This window comes from Clytia hemisphaerica, unplaced genomic scaffold (genome assembly GCF_902728285.1).
Source record: "Clytia hemisphaerica strain Z4C2 unplaced genomic scaffold, Clytia hemisphaerica genome assembly, whole genome shotgun sequence".
Classification (NCBI taxonomy): domain Eukaryota; kingdom Metazoa; phylum Cnidaria; class Hydrozoa; order Leptothecata; family Clytiidae; genus Clytia; species Clytia hemisphaerica.
The window spans coordinates 884,696-902,325 of NW_027103253.1; the positions used below are offsets into that span (position 1 = coordinate 884,696).

At 33.8% G+C, this 17,630-nt stretch overlaps 1 protein-coding gene across 1 annotated transcript; it reads right to left on the minus strand.

The window, feature by feature from the left end:
* Positions 1–372: 372 nt before the first annotated feature.
* On the minus strand, positions 373–9,694 carry LOC136798030 (legumain-like). The gene is made up of 15 exons (XM_067054621.1): positions 9,512–9,694; positions 7,380–7,477; positions 7,176–7,206; positions 6,792–6,842; positions 6,331–6,413; positions 6,018–6,093; positions 5,600–5,662; positions 5,015–5,087; positions 4,488–4,606; positions 3,925–4,014; positions 3,493–3,582; positions 2,959–3,075; positions 2,494–2,658; positions 1,370–1,437; positions 373–1,225 (listed from the first exon to the last, which is right to left on the minus strand). Exons 1-15 carry the CDS (start codon positions 9,629–9,631, stop codon positions 1,168–1,170), a joined length of 1,302 nt encoding a protein of 433 aa, XP_066910722.1. The 5' UTR covers positions 9,632–9,694; the 3' UTR covers positions 373–1,167.
* Between the last annotated feature and the right edge of the window lie 7,936 nt (positions 9,695–17,630).

The following is a 17,630-nucleotide window of genomic DNA, read 5'->3' on the forward strand; positions in this document are numbered from 1 at the left end:
CTAAGGGGCTTTCTAGTCTATCGTTTATAATCTGTTTTATAAGATACTAAAATATCTTCTTAGTTATTTCTTTCTTTTGAAATTAGCTCTAATTTTGTAACCTGTTTTATTTTTGACCCATCTTCTTTTAGTTGAAATAAAGTAAATTTGTGCTTTAAAAAAATATTGTTTTTGCTTCGAAAGTTATATCCATTAAAGACTTCAGTCAGAGAGATGATAAGATAATTATTGGCCTTGACTCTCCAAACACACACTGTGAAAATTAAAGGGGCATAAAAATACTGATGAACTTTGTAAACAAACCGTATGCAGCGGGATACAAAATCAAAACAAATGTCACATGTCAAAATAAAATATAAAAACAAATGTGGCTGATTTTGATTGTGTCAATCATTTTACAATTTTGTTTTGGACACGTGATTTTAATTGTTCTCTTTAATGACACGTGGTTCGCACAATGTTTACATTTTACTACTTTTATGTCCCTTTAAGAGAATAATAGAAGGGCGTGCATATTTTGATATTGGAAAATCTTGAAGAGAATAAAAAAAATTTTGAAAAATGCTAATAATAAAAAATTTTTTTTTGATGTACTATAGAAAGGCTAAATCTCTGATCACCATTGTAAAAGAAGAGACCTAAAGTAAGTAGAAGACTCTGCCTTCAATGCAAAAGTTTGACCATTTTAGGTACAATACCCAAGCTAATCGTGTTTCAAATTAAAGAAAGAAGAATTGATTTTTCTCACGAGGAAACAAAAAGATGCCTTCTATGGTGCTTAAGTAAGTAAAAGAAATATTAAAAAACTTTCTATAACAACTACAACAATTAAAAATAAATTATTCAAAAACAATTAACAATTTAATAAAAAGACTAATAATATTTGCCTAGCACAAATTTGTGTTTATTAACTTTGTAGGGGAAACCTTCTTAAGGAAAAAGCGTCGAAATTTTAAGGAAAATGACAAAATTTTCCGCGCTTTTCTCCGACGAAAATTTTAACCTAACCCCTTCAACGTAACTACAAGCACCGTATTATTTAATACTGTCAGTAGTATGTGGTAGATTTAAAAACATTGATTGAATACTGCATATAAAAATACTTTAATGGTTAGGGCGACATAAAATCGAGCCAACCCACCATCATGATAATCTTTGCTTTAAGATTTAGTGAGTGTACTGTTGGTGTAAAGCGAAACAGGATTTCTCGATAGCTCTCTCAACCCTGTGTTGAAGAAAATGAAAATTTATTACATACCATCAAAGACCCTGTAAATATTCTCAGTCGATCAACAAAATTTTGAGATGTTTTTCCCTAGAGCGACATACTACCCTTAAAAAGGAAATATACGATAAAAAGGAAACTTACTCAATCATGTGTAAGCCTTCATCGCAGAGGTTGGATAAAACGTACACGTGACGTAATGCATGTTCATACTAAACATAAAAGCAAGATTTATTTTAAATAATAATCAAACCATCGCTACTGATCTCCCTTTTACGATGAACGTACGCAGTGCACATATTACGTGGTTAATGATAGACAATCAAACCAACAGAAATGTTGACGAACACGACCAGCGATTTCCTCTAAGCCGGCAATAATTCTGTTTTATGTCTTTTTTTACGTGTGGCTTGGACATCGCCGTAATCTTATCCTTATCCTCAAAGTATTAGTATTGGAAAGTTAAAATTATACGGATTTTTTAATATGTAGGAGCCAACAACGTTTGAAACTCATATCGCCCTTCTCCACTGATCAGGCTCATGGTGTCATCTTTATACCGGGTGACCCACGAAAAAGTTCAGACGTTTTCCGACGTCTTGAGGCCGACCAAATGTCCCAAAGTGCTTGGAGTTTTGATATTTAGAAAGTAGATATCCTAACTTAAAATTTGAGCTATCACTTTTTAAATTTGACCAACTTGTTCTCTCCTTATGAGCTTTTAAAGTCAAAATTCACTTTACGGGAAGTGTAAAAAAACACGTAAAAAAGGGGTATCAAATTTGGTATTTTTAGACGTTTTTGATATACAGTTTTTGAAAAAAATCTATGAAAGCGCCAATTTTTATAAAAACTAGTCTTGTTTTAAACAAAAATTACTTTCAAAGGTGTTTTTATTAATTATTAAAGTCATAAAACTCGTTAAATAAGTCCATTTGTAAGAGATTTTCTAATTTGATTGCATGAATTTAATACCTCTTTTTTACGTGTTTTTTACACTTTTCGAAAAGTGAATTTTGACTTTAAAAGCTCATAAGTAGAGAACAAGTTGGTTAAATTTAAAAAGTGATGGCTCAAATTTTAAGTTAGAATATCTACTTTTTAAATATCAAAACTCCAAGCACTTTGGGACATTTATTCGGCCTCAAGACGTCGGGAAACGTCTGAACTTTTTCGTGGGTCACCCGGTATAATACCCCCCCCCACACGTTTGTTAATTTTTCGACTTTTTCCTTGAAAATATCCCCGTGAGTATTTAAAATCAATACCTTGTTGAAATTGAAACAGTTGGTTCTAAACTTGGTGACAGCATTTTCATAACATCTCATATTTGTTGGAGTGGCAGGTGTATTAATAATTCGGTGTTGTTTATGTTCATTTGAAACAAGTCTTTCAACTACATCTCGTACTGTCGATTTGATGATCTTACGCATCTAGATTGGCAAAAATGAAAGATATTTGTTCAATGAGGGGACATCAGTTTTAGAAACGATCTCGAGTTTGGTCGAAAATTAGGGTTTCAAAATTAGGGTTTCAAAATTAGGGTTTCAAAATTGTGCTCGTTCTACAGTGCACGAAAGATTTTGTCAAAATTCAGGAGAAAATGGTTTTGCAATTATTTTACCATTAACTGTTCATTCAGTCTGAAACATCACCCCATTTTATGGATTTTCTCCCAGAGTACCAATCCCCCTGCTTATTCCGACCCCCCCCCTACAATCAAGCACAAATACCTTATGTTCATCATTGATCATAGTGAGGACTTGGTCTCGTTCTTGTGACGTACGAACTTCACGTAATTTGTTGTACATGATGTTCAGAGGAACGTCTGGTGAGGGAATGGCGTCAACCTAATGATTGGGTTGGAAAATTCGTTGATATTATAATGATTAGAGATTTTCTTTGTTTTACAGTGTATCTGGAAAAGCAGAACAAATTTTACGAAACTAGATTCCTCAAAAGTCGTTTTTTTTTTAAATCTACCCCTTTTTTGAGTAAAAGCTCATAATTTTGGAACTAGTGGGTCTACTTTAAAAAGTGTTAGCTAAAATTTTAAGTTAGGATATCTAGTTTTTAAATATCAAAACTCCAAGCACTTTGGGACATACGTTCGCCCTTAAGACGTCCGAACTTTTTCGTGGGTCAACCTGTAAGTTCAATTTTTCCGGTCACACTGTAAAACAAAAATATAATTTACATATAATGATAATTAAAAAAGGTGATGAATTTTCGGCTATGAAAGTTAACAAACTATGACTACAACTTACAATAGGTACAGGTGTGTAGTGTTTGGTTGTGTTGTCGAAAGCAATCTCTGAATTTCCTTGGAAATCACCAATTGGTTCTTTGGAGATGTTCTGAATGTATCGAGAAAAAGTATTAAATGTGAAATGATCTGTGGATCAATCAATCTTGAAAAGTGAATAGTTTGTGATTAATTTGAAATGAATTTATAAGAGTTAATAAAGCTTTTCCACCGTAGCCGCCAATTGCCGCGCGGGCATTTTTTGTCCGTTCTACCACCCTAAAACTGCCCCAGTGTTTTTTCACACCTAAAGACAATAGGAAAAAGTGTAAAAAAAGAAAGGATTGGATCGAGTTTAGGGTGGTGAATTAAATAATAAAGTGGCACGCGCCTGACCGCACAACTACGGTCGAAAAGGTGTATTCAAAGGGTAGCTATGTTAAAATTGACAAACCATATCTCCGAATTGCATGACGTGACTTGTATTGGTTTCTTTCTTGACAACATCAAATTGACTTTCCAATGTTTCTTGTAAAAAGTTAGCCTATCAGAATTAATATACAAATTATTAACAATCAAGTAAGCCAATATGGTTTTAATCCATTCCATAGATTACAGAAAAGCTCTATTGCATGAGTACAATGCTTTAGGAAAATCAGAACTGCTATTGAATACACGTTTTTTTATAAGAACAAACTATATAAGAGCATAATATTTCAATGACCGAAACATTCAGAACAAGTTAAGAACATATTAGACTTTCATAGGAAAATAGGACAAAAATACTCACAAAATAGTGCAAATGAGAACATGCTAGAACATTTTAGACTTAAAACTCAAAAAGTTAAGAACATCCGAAAGCTTAAAAATTTCGGATGTTCTTATAAAAAAGCCTGTGGACTAAAACTAGCAACTGTTTCTAATATGTGAAAACTCAAAAGTAATAGCCTTTTCTTCTGGATATAAGGAAAATGAAATGTAAGTAGGTGACATGAAGACAAAAGATTCAAATTTTACCTTATCAGAATTTTCCATCCATTTGACACTGTAAACATCACCAAGATATGTTTGTCTTTTCTTGTCATAATAACAAGCATAAGAAGATTCGACTCCATTAGCAGCCGTGGTGGCAAAAACTAGAAAGAAAATGATTTATAATTTAAATTCCTTTTCCGTAAAAAAGGTATTGTTTTAAAATAAGTTCATATCATTTGCTTACTCATCAATTTTAAATTACAAAATTTTTCACATTGAGTTGCGTGGTGCATTATTGGTTAGAAAGAAGGAAAGAAAAACAATCTTTTGATTATTCAGCACGAAATTGAACACAGTATAGCAATAGGAGACACTGTCCTGATATGAAATATGTGTCTGATATGAAACGGGAACACTTAACAACCAACGTAGAACTAAAACCTTTAATAGATATCGTTTAACGACGTGCTGTACGTATTTATCTGGGACTTATTGATATCTTTGTTATTGAGATTTACTTGTTACTATTATGTATACTGTACTGACATTTACAAAAGAATGAATTTTACCGTTGATATTAGTAGGAAGTCTGTGACGGTTAAACATTGATCCTGATTCACATGCCTCAATGTACAATACCATCTAAATTAAGAGCAAAATATTTAATGATATAGCTTTATATTTCAGGGTTTCTACTTTTTAGACTTTACAAATGCCAATACAAATTTAGCTCGATTTGGGCTGTTGCGAGTCAAAAACTGTTTCTGTTAATAAGTTTACATCAATAAACTATATTTCATACCATTTACTACAATCATGGTCGAAATATATTGAGAATTCCGGTTATTTTAACGTTTTTCAAGATTTTAAGTTTCGGCGAGAAAGTTGATTTTGGACTATCTTTTTAATTTAATTGAATATTTTACTTTGGGAGGGGCTGGCAGACTTCCAGGCTATATTCTGAGCTTTATTGGACTATTTTTGAACTTTTGGGTCCTCAGATTCTAGCATTAGCGAAGTCTAGCGTCAAAACTCAGAGTTAAAACTCTACCCTTCGAACCTACTTTAGAGCACTTACAAATCGATTGTGGTTTCAAAAATTCCTGGAGAATTTCCCTTTTTTCTCAAATATTATGACCTTGATTCTAGCTTACCTGCTTATATCTTTGTTTTTGGTTCATGCTAACAAGAGCCTCTTGCAATTGTCTAGCATGAAGCTGAAAGAAAATTATTTTTGATAGTATCACTCTATTGATTAATAATAGTATTAATAATCATATCCACTACGTTTTATTTTATAAGAACAAACTACATAAGAACATAAGGCTTCAACGGCCAAAATTTTAAGAACAAGTTAAGAACATTTAAGGCTGTGTGGGCTCTAAATCACCCAATTTCTTAGAAAAATAGACAAAAATACTCAAAAAATGACGAAAATAAGAACAGGTTAAGGACACCCCAAGGCTTGAAAATTTTTGGATGTTCTTATAAAAAAAAAAGTGTACAGTAAAATTGCCACCATTTAACTGATCTTAAACGTGAGGACGAGTCAAAAAACAAAAATCGACTTACCTCGCTATCAGGAAATGCAATGAGGCCTGGTGCACCATGATCAGTGAAAAAGACGAAAATATGGTCATCTGGTCCACTGGAAAATAAAGAAGAAAAGCAATAAAAATCTATAAAAATATAGGCTAGGAGCAATCTTCTCAATCTTTGTTACAAATAAGAATGAAGAAGGGTAATGACCAACTTTATTAAGTCGACTTCAATCAATATTGTATATCACAGCAAAGAAAGGTATCTTTCCCTTAAAGTTTGATTAGAAGTATAAAGGTAGATATGAAAACAATTTTTTTTTCTCTTCATCAGAAACAAAACAAACCTGTCGATGACTTTTCCACTTCCTCCTTTAACTTTATCTTTGTTTCCTTGCAAGATATTCAAAAAGTTTTCTGGTGTTACTTCCTAAAGAAAAATAAAAAAATGTGGTAAAGTCAGCACTGTGAATAATAATGAATTCGAAGCATTTTCTGGCTTTATTTATCATTAATAGGGAGATCTAGCTTGGGGGATATACACAATATCTCAAAATTTCTTTGGATTGATAAGGAGTAAAATCTCCTGAAAGATGTGTATGTGTATACACAAAATATATATACTTTAACATCAAACTTTTCAAGTCATTTTTCTGATGAAGATTATGGAGGGGGATTTTTTTTGGATTATCATTTGTGTACTATTTCACTTCAAATTGTCAGCTGGTCATGGTTTCCAAAACACTAGTATTAGGCAAAAAACAGTAAGATCTTTTGTTTGAAAAGGCCCATGGGGAGAATTTCTTACTTCTTTTGTATAATCTTTTGGGACACCTTCATAAACATCTGGACCATTTGGCTAGAAAGATAAAAAACAATAACCTAAAAAACTTAATGTAATATGTAATGAAGTTACGAAGTGTTGACTTTTCAGGGTCATTTGATAGAAACATGATAACATGAAAACGTGACTACTGTATGCCTTATTTTGAGACAAAGAACAATAAAAATTTTGACTGGTCATGTGAAATGTGGATGTGAAACAAATGACCTTTTGATATTGTTCTTAAGCTAAATTTCTTTTTCTCTTGGATACAATCAAAACTTTGGATTGTTCATGTGACAGAACTATGATAATATCATATTACAATAAAAACAAAATGTCAGACAGTGATGAATTATTGATGCTTACCATGTTGATAATTTTTCCTCGGGTTGGATTTCTAAAGCACAGAAAATGGACAAAATACAAAAGTGTTATCAAAAGTACTGAAACAAAACTTGAATTCTTGAACAAAAATATTACACATTTATTGAGTTAGAATACATCATTTTTTGATTGTATCAAAAATTAAACGTAAAATAATCAGAAAAAAAACCTGCTTGAACCACTTACTCTCTATTGTTAGCAATATCATCATACATCATAACAACAATATTCTCTTCAGGAATTCCATGTTTATTCAAAATTTGATATGCATGGCAAGCATCAGCCTAAGTTTGAAAATAGAGGTAGGAGCTGAGTAATAAAAGGCTATAAAACATTGCTTACCTATGTACAGTAAATTTGTCTAATATTGACATCCCTGATTAAATTCTGACACCATTTTTTAGAAAAAGAATTTTTCATCTCTGACCACAAAGTAAAGAAAAATAGATTCAACCTTTCTATTATTTTCAGATCTAAAAGAGGGTGTCGAATTAGATGAGGGATGTTGACATCCCACCAAGCTGATACCAAGGATAAATTTCCATGATGTAAAATACATACAAAGAATCTCCACACTTGACACACACTGAACCCAAAAGTTCCCTTGCAATCATTAACACTAAGTTGCAGAGTTTGAGAATGTCAAATAGTCGTTTGGAAGAATGTGACGGCCTTTTAAATAACTAATTACTCCAGCAGAAACATTTTTAGCAATAACTTTACATAATTGATTTGTCTTTTACAACACAGCTGTGACCTAGGGACAAGATAATTTATCCTGTTTGTGCTGGCTGAGGGAAAGATCTCCTAAACAACTATTCGCAATGTCATGATGTTTTAGTCTGGACTGACATGTACTTTCTAGTTTGGCCTGTATGCACTTGTATAAAGCCAAATATGCAAATCAATCTATTCTATTTCAATTAAAAAAGCAGCCAAATTATAAACAATTTTACACAACATTATGAAACATGAAACGCATGCAAACTTTCTCATGCCCGTCATTAAAATTTTACAACTTTAATACGCTTCAAGTCACGTGATAAAAATAATTTGCGCGCTTAGTCTGCCTGGTTTCCCGTTCCTTTTTTATCACAAACACATGCTCTAGGCGCTAAGAGGCCACACGCCGTGATGGCCAGTATGGCGGTCACGTTGAATTAAAAAAGAAACTGGGTTTGTTTTATTATTTTTGGTTCACAGTAAAAAGGTCTACTATAAAACTCCTTGCGTGCAAAATGTTGTTTTGATTTGGATATTTTCGTTGAAAGCATGCTCATTAGTTTTTTAGTGATGACTACCGTGAGAGTGGGTAACTTGCATCAGTGGAGGCTAACATGCATAGCCCTCAAATGAATGACCCGGCTGGTCATTAAAATAAACTATATTCAGCTCCGCTCACAGCTTTACTCTACCATTTTTGTTTTTATTTAACTTTGTATTTTAAATGACCAGCCAGGTCATTCATTTGAGGGCTTTGCATGTTAGCGTCCACTGATGCAAGTTACCCACTCTCACGGTACATCGTTAAAGTTTTCTTTTCAAACATAAGTAATAACACTTCACATTTCTCATATATCAACAATCTCTGTGTGACGTGATAGGGAGAGAACAATATAGTGATTGATTGGTAACTTTGGTATGTATTTGTTTATGTTTGATTTTTTATTTTGAAGACCAGCCTATAGCTATGCCATAGCTGTCAACTCTCCCGCATTGAGCGTGAGACTCCCACATGTCAACGATTTCTCCCGCATGAAGAAAATTCTGCCAAATCTCCCGCATTTTTGGGATTTTCTCCCGCATCTCCCGCATTTCCAAAAATTTTCTGATTTTGGAAAAACCAAACGGCAAAATTTCTGGATTTTTAAAGATCGGAACGAAAAATTTCCCAATTTCCTGAAAAAAATTTCTAATAAAATCGGATTTTACAAGAAAATTTCCCCGATTTCCCGATTTTCCGATTTTGAAAAATCGGATTATCGGGGAAAATTTTTCCGACTTGGAGCTCTCCCGCATTTTTGTGAGGCGAAGTTGACAGCTATGGCTATGCAGAGATAACAAGAAGCATGTCGATATTCGACGATTCTATATATACGGTATTCCTATTATCTCTAAAAAAAAAGAGGGGTGTCGAAATCATTAGACCAACTTACAATAACAAGTGCATGGAAATTTATCTATTATCAAATAATAAGCGCTCATATCAATGATGAGGGAGTCTTTTAGCACACTTAATTTTCTGGGGCATCCCGAAAACAGTGAATGAGTCAATCAACCCCATCCACAAAACCAGTTTTTTTTTATTTCAATTTTACCTGATGTCTGTAGTTATACCATCCATTTGAGCCAGCAATTACGAGAGCCCAATGCTTAGACTCCACATTTCGAAGATAAAATAGAGCAATTGAAGCAAATATAATTTGTGCAGCCTTCATTTTGGCGATTTTGGTACTGCAGTTGAGGTTTGACTGTTTGAGTTCTGTCAAGTCAAAAGTCGAAATAAAGTCAGCTGAGTTTTACTTTCGTTTTCTCTCTCCTGGAAATCATGTGACCTTATTTCATACTTGTTTGAGTACTGTTTCAAACTTGGAAAATTACCGTTGTACTTCAGTAGGTTGAGAATAGAGATTTTGTTTTTCTGGTTACTAAAAATGGTAGACAAGCTGCGACGGGTAATTTAGTTTCGTTTTCGATTTTTTATATGGTTTTATAAAGAATTTTTGACAAAATTTTGAAATTTTGTGAAACTTTGTGGTAATGTAGGAAAGTAGAAAATAGGGGGGAAATAAGAGACGATGCATCCTGGAGTATGATATCGTTTGCCAACCATGTAATTTAGCACTGTTTAAGTTCCAGAACTCCAGACGGTGTCAATCGAACAACTTCGAACAAAAATCGCAATCGAACAAAAATCGCAATCGAACGTAATCGAACGCGATCGAATAATTGCGATTCGATTGTCGAACGTAATCGAATCTCAATCGAACAGCCAATTCCTGGGTAATATTCGATTGCGTTCGAGTAAGGTTAGATTGGTTCGATTGATTGTTGTATGATGTATGTTCGATTGGTTCGATAGACCTTTTTTCAAAGAGGCCACCCTGTTGAATAATTATGTAGTCCAGCAGAAAAACAATGTTAAAACCATGCATAATTATTACAATATGCATGATACAGTAATTATGCATGGCTTTATCATTGTTTATATGGCTGGACTACATAATTATTCAACAGGACGTCCTCTTTGAAAAAAGGTCTATTGATTGTCAATTACATTGGATTAATCTTCGATTTCGTTCGATTATGATTATGTACGATGAGTTTGATTGCGATTAAATTAAATTGGATCACTCTGTTAGAGCTCCTTAGCGTGGGTGGCCGAGCGCTCAAGTACCATACTAAAGCCAGTTAGCCACACTAGCGTCCCGCCAAAATACATATCAAAGATTAATGCTGCGAAAGCGCTATATCGTTTACTTGACTCTCAAGCAAAAAAATGCACCGCAAAACTTCTAAAGGGATTCATGAAAAAATAACCCGGCGCTTTTTAATGAAATTAACATTTTCAAAAACTTTGAGAAATTGCCTAAAATTTGAGCCATAGATGAAAAAATTTGAGCCAAGCCAACCTTGAAAACTAATTTGAAGATCAACTTCCCAAGAAAAAGATCTACGGGGGAGGCGGAACCCACCTAGATCCGCGCACTACCGGATAGGCTATCTCCCGGAAATTTTGCCGGACCTCAAACAATGACCCATTTACATGTGCGTAATTGTTATTACTTTAGCGTATAAACAAGGCCTTAAAAATCGAAGCGCTGTCTCGGGAATTGAATGACAAATTTTGGTTGGTTGATTTTGGCTGCTGCACGTTTTATTTTGTTTCCAACTTTCAAGTTTTAATTACTATTGTCTTGCGAACTTGATTCAGGTAACTCTCATCCTTGTTGTTGAAATGTATCCTGTAGATGACTGATGTTTTTTTTTCTGAAAGCTAGATTTCCTAGTGTGACTAACTGAAAGCGGATAAAATCTAATACAATTGAATCAATCGAATACAATCGAACGTAATCGAAGCAATCGAACAGCAAATCCTGGGTAATATTCGATTGCGATTCGATTGCGTTCGACAATCGAATTGCAATTATTCAATTGCGTTCAATTGCATTTGATTGATTCGGCGTTCGCTTCGTTCGATTGACACCGTCGTCTGGAGAACTGTTGCTTATTCTAACTATTTCCTCTTTTTTATCAGGAAAATTAGCACAGCACAGTACGGCATGAAACTTCATATTAAGAGAAAAATCTTGTTTTCGGCTATTCATTCCAGTAACTAGACATATTATACTACCTTTTAGAAAAAAAATGGTCATTTAAGGGGTCACTCACATATCGATTCTTCCCACGACTAACGTCAAATTGACGCGAAGGGGTGGCGCGGGTGGTTTAGAATCTTTGACGCTAAGAAATTTCACCAGAAATATCGATTTTTAATACGTTTATTCCGTGACAAATGTTACTTTCCATATTTCTTTTCCTCCTTTTACATACCTTAATATTCGTTCGCTTCGCTATTTTACAGAAATTTTAACCAAAACAAACGGCCCCGATGTTAACGTCTCAAGTTCCTTTTGTTCAGACGGTCCGCACGGCCCTTGAATTTCGCCGACGGTCGGTCTTTTTTTTGTCAAATGCGGCTTTTCTGTTGATTTTGATTATGGAGATAATTAATTCCGGCAACTTTCTGAAAAAAGTTTAGAAATTATCTCCATTATTTTTTAAATGTAAACTGCCTAAGCAGCCATAGCAAAATTAAAGATGGCTGACGAAACAATGATGAAAGTGAAGGAGAAAATTTTCATCGATTTTTGATAATTTTTGAACTTTGACGTTAAGAGGTGGGTGTGGGGGGGGGGAGGTTTTCAAATTAGCGTCAATTTGATGTAGTCGTGGGAAGAATCGATATGTGAGTGACCCCTAAACAAACTTGAAAATTGAGTGTGACAGACAGGAAATCTTTTCAAACGCGTTTTTTTAGTAAACTCAGTAAGATTAAGCTACAATTAGGGTAGGGCGTCAACAGTCATTTTTGGGGCAAAGTCAAAAAATTCAAGATGTAGTGTTTTTTATGAAAATTTAACCTATTGTGAGGCATTCTGCGCAATTTGTACGGTCAGAAGTCAAAAATTGGCCGAACCCCCCTGGGGGTACTGATTCGCACTACAGGCAAAAATTGGAAAAAATGGCATTTTCTGGCGTTTTTAGGCCTGTAAATATGTCAAAACTATTGCAAATCTTATTTTTTTCATTTGCTGTACTAAACTTTATGAAGAAACAACAAAATAATCATATTGGGTTGAAAATTGTGCCCATTGGAGCCCTAAACAAGCCGTTTTAAGCCAATTTTGGGTAGTAAAATGCTTTTTAAGGCCAATTTTGCAAGTTCATAAACTTTAAACTAATTGATTCACACGTCTGAAATTTTCAGAGATGGAAGTCTTCCATAAAGTCTTTAAGAAAAATGAATTTCAAGTTTTTCACTTTTTTCAAAAATTCATGATGGCGTCTTCAAAAATCGCTTTTTAGCAAAAAAAAATCATATTTATCAAAAAATAGCATTTTTTAAGGCAAGCTTCTACAAACTGAGTTTAAATGCTGACTGAAATTTTTTTTGCAGTGATAGTATTCTGGAGATACTCCAGGGAAATCAAAATCATTTGGGTCTAGGATGCATCTATGTCCGCCATTATGGAAATAAAATCCCTGCTAAGAGCCATTTTTCAGGCAAAAACCCAAATTTGAACTGAAAAAATCTCTAAATGACAATAGACATGGGCCCGAATTTTCTTGCAGTGATAGTATTCTGGAAATACTTCAGGAAAATCAAAATCATCTGGGTTTGGGATTTGGGTATATCCACCATTTTGGAATTGAAATTCCTGCTAAAACGCAATATTTCAAGCAAAAATCCCATTTTTGACTGAAATGATCTTGAAAATGGCAATAAACATGAACCTAAAATCTTTTTGCAGTGATAGCCTTCTGGAAATACAGTAGTCCAGGGAAATCAAAATCCTTTGGGTTTAGGATAAGGGTATGTCCACCATTATGGAATTGAAATATGTGCTAAAACTGACTAAAATGCAACATTTCAAGCAAAAACGCCATTTTTGACTAAAAACTGGCAAAAAATGGCAATAGACATGGACCCAAATTTCTTTGAAGTGATAGTATTCTGTGAATTCTCCTGGGAAAACAAAATCATTTGAGTCTGGGATTTGTTTACATCCACCATTATGGAAATGAAATCTCTGTTAAAATGCTACATATTTCCATCCAATACGTCATAATTGACTAAATATTTTGTATATGTTACATTAAACAAAGAATATAAATTTACAATCCTTTAATTTAGAAATAATAGTTGAAACAAATTTTTAATTATAGCAAAAATTCTATTCCACTCAACAATTCTTTATAGCCCACATACATTTCCATTCTCAAGACTTGTTCCGTCAAAAAAAGATTGGATTTTGGCATGAAATATCATATACATTTTAAAACTGGCCTCAATTCAAAAATTGTTGTCCCAGAGACATCTTATACCTAAATAGTTTTTAGCCCTGGAGTATTTACAGAACAATATCACTGCAAAAAGATTATTGGCCCAAAACTATTGCCATTCTAGAAAAGTTTTTAGTAAAAAATTGGGTTTTTGCTTGAGATGTTCCATTTTAGCTAGTTTTAGCAGGAATTTCATTTCCATAATGGTGGATGTAAACAAATCCCAGACTCAAATGCATTTGTTTTCCCAGGAGAATTCACAGAATACTATCACTTCAAAGAAATTTGGGTCCATGTCTATTGCCATTTTTGAGCAGTTTTTAGTCAAAAATGGAGTTTTTGCTTGAAATATTGCATTTTAGCCAGTTTTAGCACATATTTCAATTCCATAATGGCGGACATACCCTTATCCTAAAGCCAAAGAATTTCGATTTCCCTGGAGTATTTCCAGAAGGCTATCACTGCAAAAAGATTTGAGGTTCATGTTTATTGCCATTTTTAAGATTTTTCCAGTCAAAAATGGGATTTTTGCTTGAAATATTGCGTTTTAGCAGGAATTTCAATTCCAAAATGGTGGATATACCCAAATCCCAAACCCAGATGATTTTGATTTTCCTGAAGTATTTCCAGAATACTATCACTGCAAGAAAAATTGGGCCCATGTCTATTGTCATTTTAGAGATTTTTTCAGTTCAAATTTGGGTTTTTGCCTGAAAAATGGCTCTTAGCAGGGATTTTATTTCCATAATGGCGGACATAGACGCATCCTAGACCCAAATGATTTTGATTTCCCTAGAGTATCTCCAGAATACTATCACTGCATAAAAAATTTCAGTCAGCATTTAAACTCAGTTTGTAGAAGCTTGCCTTAAAAAATGCTATTTTTTGATAAATATGATTTTTTTTTGCTAAAAAGCAATTTTTGAAGACGCCATCATGAATTTTTGAAAAAAGTGAAAAACTTGAAATTCATTTTGCTTAAAGAATTTATTGAAGACTTCCATCTCTGAAAATTTCAGACATGTGATTTAATCAGTTTAAAGTTTATGAACTTGCAAAATTGGCTTAAAAAAGCATTTTGCTACCCAAAATTGGCTTATCCCTCGTGGTGCTGGTCACTATGAGGCTGCAGTAGTGAGAAACTAGACACTTTTTAAGGATAAAATTATTATATAATGCTAAAACTTTAAAGCTGCATATCTCAACTTCTACAAGCTTTCAGAGGCTCAATGAGGGCTCAAAATGTCGAGTATTGATTGAATTTTCAAAATCAAAAAAAAAAAATTTTTTTAATGAGATAAAAGGACCCCCAGCAAAGAATATACCGAAAATGAAACTTTTTTTCAAATTTTTACTAAAAATTCCAGTTGCTTTCAACAATTTGTACCTATTTGACTCCAAAATAAGGGTTATAATGATAGTAGAAGTAAAGAGAGATCAATTTCAATTCAAAGAACAATTACAGAAATTGGCTTAAAACGGCTTGTTTAGGGCTCCAATGGGCACAATTTTCAACCCAATATGATTATTTGTTTGTTTCTTCATAAAGTTTAGTACAGCAAATGAAAAAAATAAGATTTGCAATAGTTTTGACATATTTACAGGCCTGAAAAGGCCAGAAAATGCCATTTTTTCCAATTTTTGCCTGTAGTGCGAATCAGTACCCCCAGGGGGGTTCGGCCAATTTTTGACTTCTGACCTTAAAAATTGCGCAGAATGCCTCACAATAGGTTAAATTTTCTTAAAAAAACACTACATCTTGAATTTTCTGACTTTGACATTTGACGCCCCACCCTACTACAATCTATATCACATGTTGCTTTATTTGAAAATCTACAGGCCCTCTGGAATTAAAAAAAAATAGAAGAAATTGAAATTTTTTGACAAGATGATGAAGAAGATGGATTTTTTCATGTTTAAGTGCAGCATATATACACCATCTGAAAGCTGAGGTTTTCAGTTTTCTAATTCTAGGCTGCGCCAATAAAATCTGCACACCCCGTCACGCTAAAGACTAGATTTCGTCTGCCATTTTTGATGCTGTCGAAAAATTATTTCTTTCTGGCGCGGGTAAAGCAGACAATTCTTTGGAAAGGTAATTTTTTGTGTTTCGAACAGTTAGTGTAAAGCACAGGTCACAGGTTACGGAGTTTTTTCAAATTGGCGCCGAGATACAGAGGGTGCAAAAAGACGCCTCTAATTACTAATTTTGGCGCCCCTTTGCTCTTTTACACCTTAGTAGATATGGCAGTTTTCGGCCGAAAAGAGAGAGAAAATATCCAAAAATCTTTGTGCTTACTTCGCTCGTGTCGTCTTTTAAAAAATATTTACTTTTCATAGGGGCCGTCTAAATCATATTCTTCTAAAATTGCCTCCCCATCAGTTTGCCCAAATTTTTGTTATCCCACCACGCTACTGAAGAGCATCCTTAATTCCATTAATTCACCATTTCCCCAACAATATTTAATGTTTCCTTGTTTCTTTTTTAATGACCAATTGATTAGGTGCTACTCAGTTAGAGACGTCAGTGGGTCATTTGCATGCATCAAAGTGGTGCTAAATATTTGAGGAAAAATCTTTTTAAAATTTTTTCAAATCTGGTTTAATTTTTCAGGCATTGATCAATACTACTGTATGTTTGATTAGCTTAAATCCAAAATGTCAGCAAGTTAGGCTTTATAATATTTTTATGGCTATAGGCTTTATTTTGTACCAAATTTGTGTCCTTTACATGACAAAGCTCTATTTTTGCTTTGCTAGAACATGTATAAAAACCCAGTGTGGAAACGATGCAAAGTCCACGTTGAATTGGTATTTGATTAAACTGAGGTGCATGCCAAAAGAAGTTCTGTTTGCGGAACAGTGCCCGCCGAAAGGTGGGAAAAACTGCAGGGGAGTTTGGGGGAGCTGTAAGCCCCCCTAAACAGGTCCAGGACTGAGCCCTGGTAGGGGTTGAGGGGGCTAGCCCCTGAAAGCCCTGAGATATTTGATCTTCTCATGCCTAAAAGTTGCTCAAAATTTATAGAAAAAGAGCTTGAATTACTGGAACTTCTAAGAAAGAAATGTATAAAGTTAAATGAATCATGGCCATGAGCCATATATTTTAGGAATTAATAGGATTAGGGATTAATGTATTAAAAACGCTTTATATTCTATTTACACTCTACGTCGTTATGTAGCGGTCAAGGGGGAGTAAGGTGGATGCGTTTAAACCTGGCGTAATGAAATCGAGCGTTAGAATGGCGATTCTCCTCTCATCTTGAAAAGCTTTGACTTAAGCCAATATCTTACTTTAAATCTGCTCCTTACGCCATAATGTCAAAAGTAATTACTGCCTCATGCCAAATATATTCGGTGTACTGTGGATTCCAGGCTGGAAAACATGCATAAAATGACTTCACTAAAAGAAAAAACATAGAGGGTGAGTAAAAAGCAAGTTTCAGTATAAAAAATGACTGGTTATGTCTCTGAGAAAAAGTTTAAAAAAAATTGTCACATATAATGGGACATAATAACGTGCAGGAATATATAAATATATAAATATATACACATATAAATATATAACCAAAATATAGGAGGAGTGGTCAATAGATCAACAGGGTATTATAAACATAACAGGAAAACCCAAAAAGTGACAAACAAGAATTTTCTTAAGGTCCATTTTTCTTAAAATACTTAAACTTCTTGTTTTAAACAACCATAATGTGTTACTGTGTCATTAAGGACAGATTTCACATCAAAATATTGTTGACAACCAGAACTATAACATGGACGAGTGAAATTTTTAAGTACAGGACAACAAACTCTTACCATCCACACAAGATGGTGAAATAGTTATGAAAATTGCAGTTACAGTTTGAATTTTGACCT

Excerpts from the sequence above, each read along its gene's own strand:
- LOC136798030 (XM_067054621.1), bottom strand. The coding sequence starts at position 9,631 with ATGAAGGCTGCACAAATTATATTTGCTTCAATTGCTCTATTTTATCTT. Across the intron at positions 6,843-7,175 it reads GAGGAAAAATTATCAACATG|CCAAATGGTCCAGATGTTTA; the intron begins GTAAGCATCAAT and ends TTATCTTTCTAG. Across the intron at positions 6,094-6,330 it reads AGTGGAAAAGTCATCGACAG|TGGACCAGATGACCATATTT; the intron begins GTTTGTTTTGTT and ends TTTATTTTCCAG.